Raw genomic sequence first — 15,337 nt, 5'->3', positions numbered from 1 at the left:
CTTCTGTGTAAAATGGCTGCTGTTAGGCTTTAATTTCCTCCTGAGATTAATAAAGAACTCTAAGTATTTTTTATTACCATGAACATTCACAATGAGTTCAGTTTAATTGCAGGCTGTAAAGTATTTATGTAATACCTAACAACGTCGCAAGATGGCGACAAAGTACTTTTAAAAGTGTTTTATTAAGCAGCTGCATAAAGTGTAGTCTTTCTATGCCGTGTTTTCTTCAACAGTATACGTGAAGAAACCAGGATTTTAAGGTATTTTTAAGCGTTAATACACTCACTTTGACATTATATATTGGTACAAGTTTGCATGGTGAAATTTGTAAAGTTAGTCATTATGGAGTACAGCACTTCCGGAAGCCACTTGAATATTTTTAGTCGTCAGTAAGGTTTGTTTTCTTCTTTAGTTGTTTTCATTAATGCATATAAAGTTGCAGTTACTATTATTTGCATCAAAACTACATTCATTAGGAAAAGGAAAAAAAACCGAAATGATATCAGAGTAAATAAATCCAGTGGTAAACAATACAAGGAAGTAATATCAAATAGAACATATTCACATGTAATATCAATAGTTTTTTTTAAAGTTTAAAGTTGCTTTATCCTGTTTTCCAGTAAAGTTAAACTCATGTTATTCATGGTGCTTTTACTGACAGGAAAAAAAAGAGCAACTTCCCTGAGAAATTGTTGTTAAACTTGGCAACTTGACGCAGTCTTCAGTGTGTGACTTGTGACACTCCTCTCAGCATGGAAAACACACCTCAGTACAAACTTTTCATCTAGACTCACATCGGATTATGGATTCTTCTACAAACAGTCTGGGTGAGTAAAGCACGGTTATGTTCAGTTATTATTATTTCATGAGGACTTTTAATGAGTGTTGCGTTCACTGTGTGATGTAAAAACTACTTAATAGAGCGATAATTAGTTGTTTGGTTTTCGCCAGACGCTCACATGGTGATCAAAATGACTTTCAACATGGTATGAAACTTTAAAACTATTAATCCGTTCATGTGTGCAGGTTTTAAGTCAAATTTACACACGCTTTGAAGTTGCATAGTTGTTTAGCAGAACTGGCTGCCACATTCAAATCTATATTTTGGTGGAAGGAGACAGTGGGGAAACACAGATCTCCAAAATATTGACATTTTGAGGGATTTTAGAGGTGCTTTGTGTCTCTCCTGAATATTTTGGATTGACAAGCAAAGCGTCACATGCATCACTTATTTATATTTTTCCAACAGTGAGAGAGGCATCGTTGCAAATGACAGCAGCTGTGGAGGTGCAGGGGAGGAAGTACACAAATCAAATTTACATGAGCAGAAGCAGCAATACCAAGAGTAAAAGTACTCCCTTACAAGTTAACTATTTGCATCAAAAGTGAAAGTACACACTGATCCATTTCAGAATGATAAACAGTGTATTTCTAGATTGTAGTTGTGGTTATTTTTATTGTTGCAGCTGTTATTAGATCATTGTGATTACTATTGTACAGATTAACTATAATAATATATAATAATTTAATAACAAATTTGTGCGTCTTGTAATATCAATCTGCAAAGTATCTAAAGCTGTTTGATAAATGTAATGGTCAAACAGTACAATAATTTCCTCTGAGATGTAGAGGAGCAGAAGTATATGAAGTAGAAGAATATGCATCAGCTCAACGGAGTATTCGAGTAAGTGTACTTAGTTCCGTTCCAAGACTGTGTAGGTGTAAGTAACATGCCGCATATCCTCAAGTGTTGGTAAACAGTTGCTGCAGGTAAAATTTCTACAACTTTCATTTTCACCACCTGAAGATTTAGCTGTTTTATTTCCAAACAGCTGAGTTTACGAAAGCACGGCTGTAAATCAGTTGTGTTTCTTCATCTGTGTCACTTTGATTTGACATGCTTAGTGAGCAGAGTAAGCTGAAACTTCAGTCTTTATTAAAAAAAAAAAAAAAAAAAACCTCCCTCTTTGTTAATGAGATCCTTCGTTGCTGCAAAAGTTCATGAGGCCCTGGCTGTGCTTTAGTGGAATTCAGTCAACAGCAGCAGTAGGGCTGTCAGAAGATCAAATAAAACACTGCTGCCTGCAAAGATGCATAAAAAGAGCAAGTTACATGCTTAAAAACTGCTCTAGTGTTTGCACCAACAATCTGTATTACTAAAAGAAATGCAGCTACATTATGTTTTGCAAGCGTGCAACAAAGCGGTATGTTTCAAAAGCTCCACCCGCTCCGCCCCCACAATGCTGGCTGTTTTACAGGAGCTACAACCGTGTTGCACAATGTTGCTTTTGTTGCGTATCTGCAGGCCCTGCTGTCCCACCTTATGCGCTGATGTTGTGTTTACTTGTCTTGTAAAATGGTGGAGCGGCAGGGCACTGGGGAACAGTAAATATCACATGGGGATGCTCGCCAGCATCTGTGGGCAAGGCTGTACCTCAGTGTTGGAAGAATGTATGCTCTAACTGTAACCTGATGGTGCTGAGTGTGAAAAACCAATGCAGGGAAGTTAATGTTGTGAACTAATCAGGGCTAAACATCATGAAAGTCAGTTTTAAAAGTCTTTGTTTGACCTCCGTGTGTCCATGTTTCACTGTCAGATGACTGTGTTGCACCATATCACGGGTCAGATGATGTGAACAGCTCACTGCAGTGGTTCATGATGCACTTGCAACAAGTTGATCATGTTCTCCACCCAGACTCCCATTCATAGTGCTAGGAAGTTTGTTTCTGAGTAGGGGTGTAAGAAAATATGGGTTCTGCCATATATCGCGATATTTCATTTCACAATACTGTATCGATATTAAAAAGTACTGTGTCGATATTTTTAGGTATTTATTCAAATAAAGATATTGTGGAGGTTCATTGTTGTTTTTCTTTTTTGTTTCTATTTTATTTATTATGTTATGGAAAAATAATACTCTACTAATTCGTCTTCAATAAAGAAGGGTCAGTTCAAGCGTTCAGTGTCAAGAGTAATCACTTTATTGGAGCTCCAAGAAAGAGATACACCTCAGGCAAAGGCTGAAGCTGTCTGAACCCAAAAATACAAGTCACAATGTAGTCTTCTGTCTCCCGTAAGATAAAGATGAGAAAATTATGGTGTGTCGAAAGTGTTTTGTTCAGTGCTAGGAACTTAGAGATAAGACCCTTGTGAGAAATCATCTCTATCCTACTCAGGTGTCGGTCTGGCCTTCTACTCTGGACACAACACAGAAGAGGTAAAAAAAAAAACTGCTCCATAATACACAGTGACATGAAAATATCTGAAATAGAGTTAGAAGCTGATATGATATATAAAATCCATGCAAATATATATGGATATACATGGATATAAGTAATTTAGTCATTACAATTATTATTTAACACTCTTTTATTAAATAATGTTAGTACCTTTGTTGGGATTGAACTAAAATAATGTTCTGATGTTAGTTCTGAACTAACAGAATATGAACATTTGAACAGGATCTTAAACTGTAATGTCTGTAAAACATCATTTCAGTTTGAACACAGGAACGTTTTGTGATATAACATTAGATCCTGTTCTGATCAAATAAAAATGTGTTTAGTGTTTGTGCAGATTTCTGGTGTAATTCAATTCTTCACGTAAATAATCATTAAAAAAAGAAACAAACAAAAAATTGCCTTTTTAACAGTATCATGATATATCGTGATACATTGTATCGTGATCCTAGTATTGTGATTTGTATCGTATCGCCAGATTCTTGCCAATACACAGCCCTACTTCTGAGATTAGCACGTATCTTCTTGAAAATGCAATACAGGGTTCCCATGGGGTCTTAACCCTTTCATGCACAGTGGTCACTACAGTGGACAGCTATTCTCCAGCTGTTCTCTTGTATATTCATGGGTTTTATTGTTTTAGTTCCATATCAGCCAACACAGTGGACACTTATGCATCATCCCATACAGTGCATTTCATACTGTTACTGTAACTATGCTGTTCTTGATAAACCTGATCTGCAGTAACATGTTTTAGTGTAAATCAACAAACAAAACAGTTTTTTTTTTTGCATATTATCTCCATGAAATGAATAATAACTAGTATTAGAGTATGTTAAAATGTGGGAAAACATGTGATTAGCAGCATTAAAAATGTTCTTATTGCATACTTTTCCATATCACTTTCTGATATTAGGTTTTAAATACATGTTTCTTTGCTTGAAAAATTAAATGCATGGGGTCCGGCTGAGTGGACAGTTTTGTAACTCCTTAAAAAAAAACAAAACTAAATCACATGTTTTTTTCATGCCTAAAGAGCAATAAAAACACACAAATATTGTGACCAAGGTTCTCATAATTGCATGAAAGGGTTAAAATGTCTTTAAAGTCTTGAATTTACAAATCTGCATTTAATACCTTAAAAAAAGTCTTTAAGGGTGACACGGTGGTGCAGTAGATAGCGCTCGTGTCTCACAGCACGAAGGTCTTTGGTTTGATTCCAGTACCAGTTGATGGGGGTTAGACCTTTCTGTGTGGAGTTTGCATGTGAGTTCTCTCCAGGTACTCCGGCTTCCCCCCACCATCCAAAGACATGCACTGATAGGTTAATCGGTTAATCTAAATTGCCCATAGGTGTGAATGTGAGTGATTGGTTGTTTGTCTTTGTGATGAACTGGTGATTCGTCTCCCCTGCCTTCACCCATAAGTAGCTGGGATAGACTCCAGCGACCCCCGTGACCCTTAGTGAGGATAAAGCAGGTTCAGATGATGAATGAATCAAGTCTTTAAAGGGTATTAAATTTGGTACGGTAGGTCTTAAGTTACGTTGCCAGGAACCTGTTGGCTGTATTGTGTTTATATGTGTCTGTCAAATGTCCAAACTGCAAAGACAGTAACATTAGTCTACTCCAGGGGTGTCCAATCCTGGTCCTCGAGGGCTGCTATCCTGCATGTTTTAGATGTTTCCCTCTTCCAGCACACCTGACAGTCATTATCAGGCTTCTGCAGAGCTTGATGGTAGGCTCATCATTTGAATCAGGTGTGTTGGAAGAAGGATACGTCTAAAACACAGGTGTCAAACTCCGGTCCTCAAGGGCCGGTATCCTGCATGTTTTAGATGTTTCCCTCTTCCAGCCACACCTGGTTCAATTAATGATCAGCTCATCATCATGCTCTGCAGAAGCCTGATAATGATGTAATGGCTTCCAGGTGTGATGGAAAAGGGAAACATCTAAAACATGCAGGATACCGGCCCTTGAGGACCGGATCTGGATACCCCTGGTCTGCTCAGTTCCACCCGTTCCAACCCAACAATTTATATATATATATATATATATATATATATATATATATATATATATATATATATATATATATATATATATATATATATATACACCTTTAAATCCCTTTTAAAAACTCACTTATTTAAGATTGCTTTTAATGTTTAATCCTAATGTTGAACTGTTTTAGATTCGTATGCCTGCCTTTGCACCTGCTTTTAATCTGTTTTTAATGTGCCTGGTTTCTGTTTTTATCTGCTGCATGTAAAGTGTCTTTGAGTTCTACGAAAAGCGCTATACAAATAAAATGTATTATTATTATTATTATTATTATTATTATTATATTGAAATTCAGAACCAATTATCACTAATTTTGCAGAATATTCAGCCCAACACAAGTGCAGCTGTTAATTGTGGACGTCGCTCAAGAAAGTTGACTTTAGGAAATTTAAGGGACGGCTCAGAAACAAAAAGTAAGAATGGTACTAATTTAATAATGCCTGGTTGGAGAAAAGATCATTCTGGACCTGGTTGACATGAGTGGAGGGGAAAAGCTGCGAAATGGGCATTAAATTCTGTTAAAAGTAGTCTTAAAAAGGTCTTAAAAAGCCTTAAATTTAACTTGTAGGAACCTGTAGGAACCCTGGTAATAAGTAATGTGAATAGTTTTATAAGTTCAAAGTAATTGAACTTAAAACTAATTTGCAGGTCATGTACTTGTTAGGCTTAAAATAAAACTGCAGCCTAACACAGAGTTAGACAGGCAGGTATTCTCCTTAAAATGTTCTGTTAAGTTTGACTGTAAAACCACTGCCAGTCCAAGTGGAAGTAACTGACTGAGTTGCATTGTCAAATATTTTCATTCACTATTTCCTACTGAAAGAGGTCAGTCCATTTTTTGACCTCATGATTTTGCTGTGATTCAGTCTCCATCTTTTAGACCCTCCATTCTACATTGCAGTATCTGAATCTAAACAGCAGCAGCATGAGAAGAAAGCACATCTCAGCGTGGGAACTAGCTGAATGTTTGATCTGTCTGCGTTTGGAATAAGTGACAGTAAAGGTGTCAGGAGGTTTCAAGCTCTTTGTTGACGTGCATGACTTTCGAAAAGTGTAAATCTGGTGGTGTCACTCAGTTTCACAGCGATCGAGTCAGTGTGCCGCTGTATGAATGTATGCCCGTGACCTTCTTAAGCTTGAATGACTATGTCAGCAGGCTTTGCACCTCCTCTAACTATGGCCTGTTCAGACTAGACAGAAACACTTTTGCCTTAAGACAAATTAGGCCATGTATCTCTGTATACTCTTGATTTGACGTCCTTTCAGTTCTTTGATTCTGTCAGGGTTATTTCAGTTGCAGTGGTAATTTTTTTTGGGATGTGAAAGAGAATCTCATGCAGGTAACACCATAAACCTGTAAAAAAAACATGTAATAAATGTGATGGATTTATTTATTTATTTGTTTATTAGCAGAGTGGCTAAAATTTGTTCAGAGGTCTTATTTCTGTCTTTGTGCATAAGAAATCAATATAAGTGAATCCCCAAAGGAACTTTGTGTTGGTAAATGCAAGTTATGCACATTTACAGGATTTCAGTTCTGTTCAACATGTTGATGGTCATATGAACTATGTTTTCAGGTCAAAAATGCCCAAATTCTTCACAATTAATGCTATATTTTCATGTCACAAATGGCCAAGTTATATTTGAACTGAATTTACCTGAAAAACAAATATTCTATTCTTTTAGATTCCCCGATTGTTCTTACAAGATTATCTACTACATATCACATGTTTTATTTTTACAGGTTCAATCTGGAATATGGTGCTGATCCATCCTGCTTATGTTACACCAAAACATACATTAACAATGTCACACGTCACTTTTTAAATCAACAGTTTTCTAATAATAAGCATTTTTATGAAGAAATAAGAATTCTATATTGTTATTTATTCTTTAGTATGATGATAAACTATACAATAAATAATTCTGATCCTAGTTTTTGCACAGGGATCATTAGTGTAAACGGTGACATGGCTGCCGAGCATCAGTATGATGGGATCCGTAACAACCATGTCACATCCGTCCACTGCCACATTTTGTGTTTTTGTGTCAGCTGTTATTGTTTTAGATCCACAATACTAACATTTATGAATAAGAGGAGAATTAGCAATAGTAAGTGTATAAGTTTATTACTAATAAAGTACTGGTACTGACCAGAGCATCATGGGTAATGTCACGTCCGTCCACCAGCAAAAGTTTTCACATACACGTGCTATTCAAAATCCAATATTTCTGAAAATATAGCTTCCACTGTCAAATAATATCAGTAGTCTGTGCACAGATGTATTAGCATTATTTCAACAGAGTTCTATGCATTTCTTACAACTTTTTTTTTTTTTTTTTTTTTTTTTTTTTACAAAAATGGCCACTCATTTGACCCCCTAAGTAAATTTTAGCCAAGAGACAGTACACATTAATGAACATTTCTGTAAATGTGCCAGTATTAGCAAAAAAAAAAAGCTGTTTTTCAACTGTTGTCCCTGGGTAAGATGTAAAATACCAGCATTCATAAAATTAGAAACATTTGAAAAATTATGGCTACTCCCACACATTACATAGCATTAGTTCACGTACACAGTATACACAGTTAACCTTTAAGTATTAGTTAAACACCTGGAGAGACATCAGCGCATGGACAGGTGGTCATGCAGCACAAAACAAAGAAAACTTGATTCCAGTGAAGATGAATATGAACATGAACAATTTACCTGGTTAATAGCAGCTCTTGTTAGTGAGGTGCAGTAGTGCAGATTATCCGGACACACTGGAGAAAACATGCAACGTGCAACAGGAGACCTGCAGGGTTGTAGTGTGTACACTGTTGATTTGATTTCAGCCAGTTTTTAAATTCAGATTATTAAAAAACCTTAAACCCATAACTGGAAGATCTGACCCCATAACAGTTACAGTGCCAATAAATTTTGTTCATTCATAGTAAATGGTATACTAAATTTAAAAAAACCAAACAAAATTAATTTATTTATTTAGTTTTTTAAATGTATTTATTTCTAAAGCCATGGTCGGACCAACACCTGCTAAATCCAAAGCACCTTACAAACCCTTTTTTCCTCAGTTGACATGTAGATCTTTTCTGCTTTCTTATTAACCATTTAGCGAGTTATGGTATTTAAGTTGCATTTACATCCTGTGATGACGGATGGTATGATTCATTTCACACCTATATAAAGCTGCATAATGAAAGAAGGACTGTTTGCGTGTCATAGCATGCTCCATTATAAAAGAATGCAATCATCTGTATATGAGCCAGGGAGGGGGGATGCTAGGGGCTTGTTTCTGAACTGAAGTTTGTGTATTCACTGTGTGCTTTCATGGTGGTTTGCACTTAATGAAAGAATTAAACCGTTTTCTTATGGTTATGAAGAAATGTCTGTCAGTGGTACAAATCACAAAGCCTGGTTTAGAAACACACATGTGGTTCGATTGAATGATGCGCTTGTATTTATGTATCTTTTTGCTTTTATTTTACCCAGCGACTCAAGGTGTCAGACATATAGTAGTGTCATAAAAAGTATAATGATTGCCTCTTAGATGAAGAAATCATAGAGATTAACCCTTTAACCCCTGACGTGTCTGTGGTGACCATTCTGAATGTATGATTTATTTGAAATATTCATAAAAATTCAACCGTTTGCTCAGTAGGATAATTTACAAAACGTGCTGATAGAATGACCTTGCTCTTTCCATAGATGTCTGAGCATGCTCAGTGCACCCCCCATGGCCTGTGGAATGGGGGGTAAAACACAGAGCAGTTAGTGAGGCTGACTTACTGTAAAAATAGATGGTTTGGGCTTTTTTTTCCCCATTTTTTATTGTTTTCTTTGTCATTTTTTTCCCTTTTATTATTGTTTGCAGTGCTGTGGTGATTTTTCCTTATTGTTTTTTACTGTATTTTGACCGAGTTTGGACCATGTAACTGCTTTTTGGAGTTCAACCAGGTGCCAAAATGCAGCTGGACTGATTTAGAAAAAAAGAGCCTCAAAACAAAAACTACTAAGCCAAAATTCAAATCCTTGTTGTTGTTCAGTGTGTTCCAGTTCACAGTTCCTCTTCAACATCCTAAATCTCTTATTGATGTACATTCTGAGTGTCTTATTTAGTAAAAACCTTTCAAACTTCAATTCCTCTCTTTGTCTTTTTCTGTTATTCCACCTGTTTTGACCCTTAAACACACATTAAAACAAAACCACTGAAGAAAAGGAACACAAACACATACTCACAGCAGCTTTTATGACACTGAAACAGACGACAGTTCACAGCAGAACGTTTACCTGGAATAAAGTCTCAGGGGTTAAAAGGTTAACACCGCCTTAAATGGAAAAGGAAAGGACAAAAGTGTCTCAAATTTGTCCTTTAGTATAGTGCTTGAGCAGGCCCCTGAAATATATCAGTTAATCAAGGTTTTGCTCTCTGACAGTCGTGAAAAAGTACCGAAACCACAAAATCAAGATTACTCCTCTGGAGATATTTCTTGCTCAACAAAAATTCGACCTGTGTCCTGTTTGCATCTTGTAATATATGCATTGTAAACATTTCTTCAGTCATGTATAGGGCTGTGTATCAGCAAGAATTTGATGATACAATACAAATCACAATACTAAGATCGTGATACGATATATCACAATATATCATGATACTGTTAAAAAAGCTATTTTTTGTTTGTTCCTTTTTTTTATTTTTATTTTTTTAAAGATTATTTCCTTGAAGAATGGAATTACACCAGAAATCTGCACAAATACTAAACATATTTTTATTTCAGAACAGGATCTAATGCTATATCACAACATTTTTCTAATTCTCCTAGTTTCCAAAGGAACTAAAATCTGCCTCTCAGACAGTAAAAAGTGCTTTTAGGATGATTCAGATAACCATTATTTAATAAAACAGTGTTAGATAATAATAAATACAGTGTAAACAAAAAAAAACAACAAAAAAACAAAAATGAATCTCTGCCATATCTGCATTTGAATAAATACCTAAAAATATTGATACAATACTTTTTAATATCGATACAGTATTGTGAAATAAAGTATCACGATATATTGCAGAACCAAAATTTTCTTACAATCCTAGTCATGTATAGAAAATATTTTTAGTAAAGACAGAGTATTTCTGAATCATGGATGATCTTTCATTTATATTGCCAGAAAACAATAGATTAAGAGACTGATCTTATGAAATCGCATTGTATGTCATGTCAGTTCTTATGGCATTTGATGTGCTATACATATGCATTTTTGCATGGTAATGCCATTTGATCATGTGTCAATTTACGCCAAGATCTCCAGTTCACATAACCCTAACCCTCAGTGCGTGATATTTGACGCGGTGTGAGCATACACGTGGAAAGCTTATAATGTGTACAGATAACATGTCAATTAACACCAATTAAAGGGGTCATATTTTGCTAAACCCACTTTTATTAGTCTTTGGTTCATTTATTTGTGTATTTGGACCCTAATAGTTCATAAAGTTAGAATTTGAACCCTCCATTTGTTGCAAAGCTATCTTTATATTCATTTTGGCAAAAATTGAGTGGATTTCTACAACCTGTTTTAATTGCTGCTTAATTTGTTACGTTTTATAGCTAGTTATGTCATGACATTTGCACATATAAGTCATGAAAAAAGGTAAACAACACACACATCCAAAATTAGAGGTGTGCAGGATCCCAAAAAGTAGAACGTGAAAAAAATAAAGGAAGGTCTGCACAACCTGTGAGCTCCCAAACCATTTCTTTAGTGACGTTTCGGGCCGAGGCCCTTCATCAGACTGAGGACAGAAACTTATACAGGTGTTTTATGTGTAGCGTCTAATCACAACACGTGACCCGTGTTGTACGTCATAACAGAAAAAAGTCTATTAAAACTTTTCAAACATATGATCAATCATAAATGATCAAGAGTCAGACATTTAATTTGGTCATTGTGGTCGGACACTGCATATAAAACACCTGTGTATTTTGTATTTGTGGATACTTGGAAATGTTTAACTCTTGGTCATTTATAATTGATCATATGTTTGAAAAGTTTTAATAGACTTTTTTCTGTTATGATGTATAACGCGGGTCATGTGTTGTGATTAGACGCTACATATAAAACACCTGTGTAAGTTTCTGTCCTCAGTCTGATGAAGGGCCTCGGCCCGAAATGTCACTAAATAAATGGTTTGGGAGCTCACAGGTTGTGCAGACCTTCCTTTATTTTTTCACATTTGCACATATAAGGTCAAGACTTCAGAACATTTCTCCGAGTATGACATAATTGTTTGTCAGCAGCAGCAGTTGTAGTAAAAACTGAAAATATGTCCAAACTTCGATCCAGTTACCTAAAATGTTCAGTAGTTGGTTGAACAGGACAGAGCAGCACAGTCAACAACCTGGAGGGGGCGGGGCCTGAAGTGGCTCATGTGCATTTAAAGGGCCAGCACTCAAAACGACCTTTCTGGTGTCATTACTCAGAAATAGGGTTGAAGATGAACCAGTGGAGTTGAATTAATGAAGAATTCAGACCCAAGTATAGCATTTACAGTTCATGTATAACACAGGTCTATTCCAGGTACTGGAGAGGAGGATCCAATCGATAGTCGAACCTCGGATCCAAGAGGAACAATGCGGTTTTCGTCCTGGTTGTGGAATGCTGGACCAGCGCTATACTCTTCATCGGGTGCTCGAGGGTTCATGGGAGTTCGCCCAACCAGTCCACATGTGTTTTGTGGATCTGGAGAAGGCGTTCGACCGTGTCCCTCGTGGTATCTTGTGGGGGGTGCTTCGGGAGTATGGGGTCCGGGGCCCTTTGCTAAGGGCAGTCCGGTCCTTGTATGACCGAAGCAGGAGCCTGGTTCGCATTGCCGGCAGTAAGTCAGACCTGTTCCAGGTGCATGTTGGACTCCGGCAGGGCTGCCCTTTGTCACCGGTTCTGTTCATAATTTTTATGGACAGAATTTCTAGGCGCAGCCAAGGGCCGGAGGGGGTCCGGTTTGGGGACCACAGGATTTCATCTCTGCTTTTTGCAGATGATGTTGTCCTGTTGGCCTCATCGAATCTGGACCTTCAGCGTGCACTGGGGTGGTTTGCAGCCGAGTGTGAAGCGAGCGGGATGAGGATCAGCACCTCCAAATCCGAGGCCATGGTTCTCGACCGGAAAAAGGTGGTTTGCCCTCTCCGGGTCGGTGGGGAGTCTTTGCCCCAAGTGGAGGAGTTTAAGTATCTCGGGGTCTTGTTCACGAGTGAGGGAAGGATGGAGCGTGAGATTGACAGACGGATCGGTGCAGCGTCTGCAGTGATGCAGTCGCTGTACCGGTCGGTTGTGGTAAAGAAGGAGCTGAGCCGAGAGGCGAAGCTCTCGATTTACCGGTCAATCTACGTTCCTACCCTCACCTATGGTCATGAGCTTTGGGTCATGACCGAAAGGACAAGATCCCGGGTACAAGCGGTCGAAATGAGTTTCCTCCGTCGGGTGGCTGGGCGCACCCTTAGGGATAGGGTGAGGAGGTCAGTCACCAGGGAGGAGCTCGGAGTAGAGCCGCTGCTCCTCCGCGTCGAGAGGGGCCAGCTGAGGTGGCTCGGGCATCTGTTTCGGATGCCTCCTGGATGCCTCCCTGGGGAGGTGTTCCGGGCATGTCCCACCGGGAGGAGACCTCGGGGAAGACCCAGGACACGTTTGAGAGACTATGTCTCTCGGCTGGCCTGGGAACGCCTCAGGATCCCCCCGGAAGAGCTGGAGGAGGTGTCTGGGGAGAGGGAAGTCTGGGCATCCCTGCTTAGACTGTTACCCCCGCGACCCGGCCCCGGATAAGCGGAAGAGAATGGATGGATGGATGGTATAACACAGGGAAATGTTTTAAAATGCATAATTCCATTTAAAAAAAAGCAAAATATCACCCCTTTAACCCTTTCATGCATAGTGGTCACTACAGTGGACTGTTATTCTCCAGCTGTTCTCTTGTATATTCATGGATTTTGTTGTTTTAATTCCATATCAGCCAACACAGTGGATGCTTATGCACCATCCCATACACTGACATTCATACCATTACTGTAACTTTGCTGTTTTTGATAAACCTGATCTGCAGTAACATGTTTGAGTGTAAATCTATTGCTAATTGTTATTAGACTGATTAATAGTTTTCTAAAACAAAAATATTTTTTTTGCATATTATCTCCATGAAGTGAGTAATAACTAGTATTTGAGTATGTTAAAATGTGAGAAAACATCAGATTAGCTGCATTAAAAAATTTTTTATTTCATAGTTTTCACACAGTTTATCACTTGTGTATTGTGTTTTAAATATATGTTTCTTTGCTTCAAAAATTAAACACATGGTGTCCAGATGAGTGGACATTTTTAAACTCCATGAAAAAAAAGTTCATTTAAAAGATTCAATCGCATTTTTTTTTCATGCCTTAAGAGGAATAAAAAAATCTTGACTAAGGTTCTTATAACTCATGGATGAAAGGGTTAAAAGTGGTGTGTTTTTTTTTTTTTTTTACGTGAGTCAGATTAAAATCATACATTGTTCATCCCACTGAAAATATCTAGACTTAATCCTGTGGCTGTCTCCCAGCTCTGTGTTTGAGAATACGAACCTAGTTACATGGCACCAGTGTTTAGAATTAGCATCCATTGTGGATTTGGGACATATTGTGTAGAGATCAGCAGGAAGTTGCATCAGCAGAGTTATTTCAGTGTTTTTCCCAGAATGGTGTAATACAGCTTCTTTCTGATGAACTTGCATGCTGCCAGTGACTGAAGACACAGAAAAACATGTCTTCATTCCACAATGACTTAAAATATAACTCTGGTATCTGCTCTCAAATCCAGTATTGTCAGCGCTCCATTTCAGATAATAATCAGGCCTAGTTCCATTGAACCTCTTAAATGTCACTAGATAGAAAAGCATAAGAGAACAGTTCAGTAACTATAAACTCTATCATTCGTCACTTTGATATGAGATCATCCTGGGGCAAAGATTTATGTTCCATCAATCAACAGAGCAGTTCACGGTTTTGTTTTGTTTTTTTTGCTTGTTTTGTTATCTGTATGCCGAGCGAGTATAGTCTTGCATAATGTTGCCGTCTGCTTCATCCAGATATGACAGTCAAATGTGTGACGGTATTGACCCGTTCCTAACACTTGAGCTGCACATGTACCCACTCCTCAGGGTTTTTGACGGTTATATTTAGATGCTTTTATCCGCTAAAATGCGTGCATTTAGCAGGCATACCACATAGGCTGACGTCTAATCTCTGTGTATACCGGAGAATCTAAAATAAGACGTTCCACTTTGGTCGTCACTAAATATTTAAATAGAATTTGAACTTATGAGCTGGCATTTGACATGTGGGTCAGTTAATAGATGTAATAGTATTTAAAACGTTGATAAAATTAACCATGTGGCTACTCTATGAACTTAAAGTAAAATCCATAATTTGAGAGCTGGAAGAAATTGTTCTTGTTTTTGCTTTTAACCCATAAAGACCCACACTACTTTTCTCTCTAACCTTTCTTAAGTGATTTAGCACCATTTATTTTCATATTATCCTCTGTATTTAGCATTTTTCCAGTCAAAATTATGTATTTTCCATTATTTAACTTACTTATCATGTAGATGTTCATAAAAGCTCAGATTAAAATTGAAGATTATTATATCAAAAACAGAGAAAACAGAGGAAATAGTGACTTTTCTCAACAAAATCTATCAATAACTGAGCATAAACCAAGTGTCTACATCCACTTCATTGATCCAACTGCATGGGTTTTACTCATGAATTGATGTTGTAGAAGATGATGGTGTTTCCACGGTAATGAAGGAGTCTCTGAACATCCAAATGGTTCATATCTGATGACCATGAAAAGATGACAAACTGCATTTTACACCAGTTATTTACATGTGTTGATAGGATTAGCGGATCAACAGGTATTTAACATTTAAGTGGATGATTTGGTTGATGGTGGATTTTGGCTCTTTATGGCTTAAGAAGGAGTGAGAAAACTGTTATTCAGGTACATGGCTCA

General features: G+C 37.5%; 1 protein-coding gene across 3 annotated transcripts in view; it reads left to right on the top strand.

Moving 5' to 3' along the window:
* Window positions 1-672: 672 nt before the first annotated feature.
* Window positions 673-15,337, top strand: part of eml3 (EMAP like 3) — a 132,443-nt gene continuing 117,778 nt past the window's right edge. Inside the window, exon 1 of one of the 3 annotated variants that reach the window (XM_030161680.1) lies at window positions 673-827. In XM_030161680.1, coding sequence (XP_030017540.1) covers window positions 803-827 — 25 coding nt within the window. In that variant the 5' untranslated portion in view covers window positions 673-802. Of the gene's footprint in view, window positions 828-3,198; window positions 3,219-15,337 lie in introns of those variants that run through there. The other 2 variants (XM_030161682.1, XM_030161681.1) reach the window with 2 other exon arrangements.

Source organism: Sphaeramia orbicularis, chromosome 18 (assembly GCF_902148855.1).
Source record: "Sphaeramia orbicularis chromosome 18, fSphaOr1.1, whole genome shotgun sequence".
In the NCBI taxonomy this organism is placed as follows: domain Eukaryota; kingdom Metazoa; phylum Chordata; class Actinopteri; order Kurtiformes; family Apogonidae; genus Sphaeramia; species Sphaeramia orbicularis.
The sequence above is the reverse complement of the archived record's forward strand: the minus strand, read 5'-3'. Positions and strand labels throughout refer to the sequence as shown.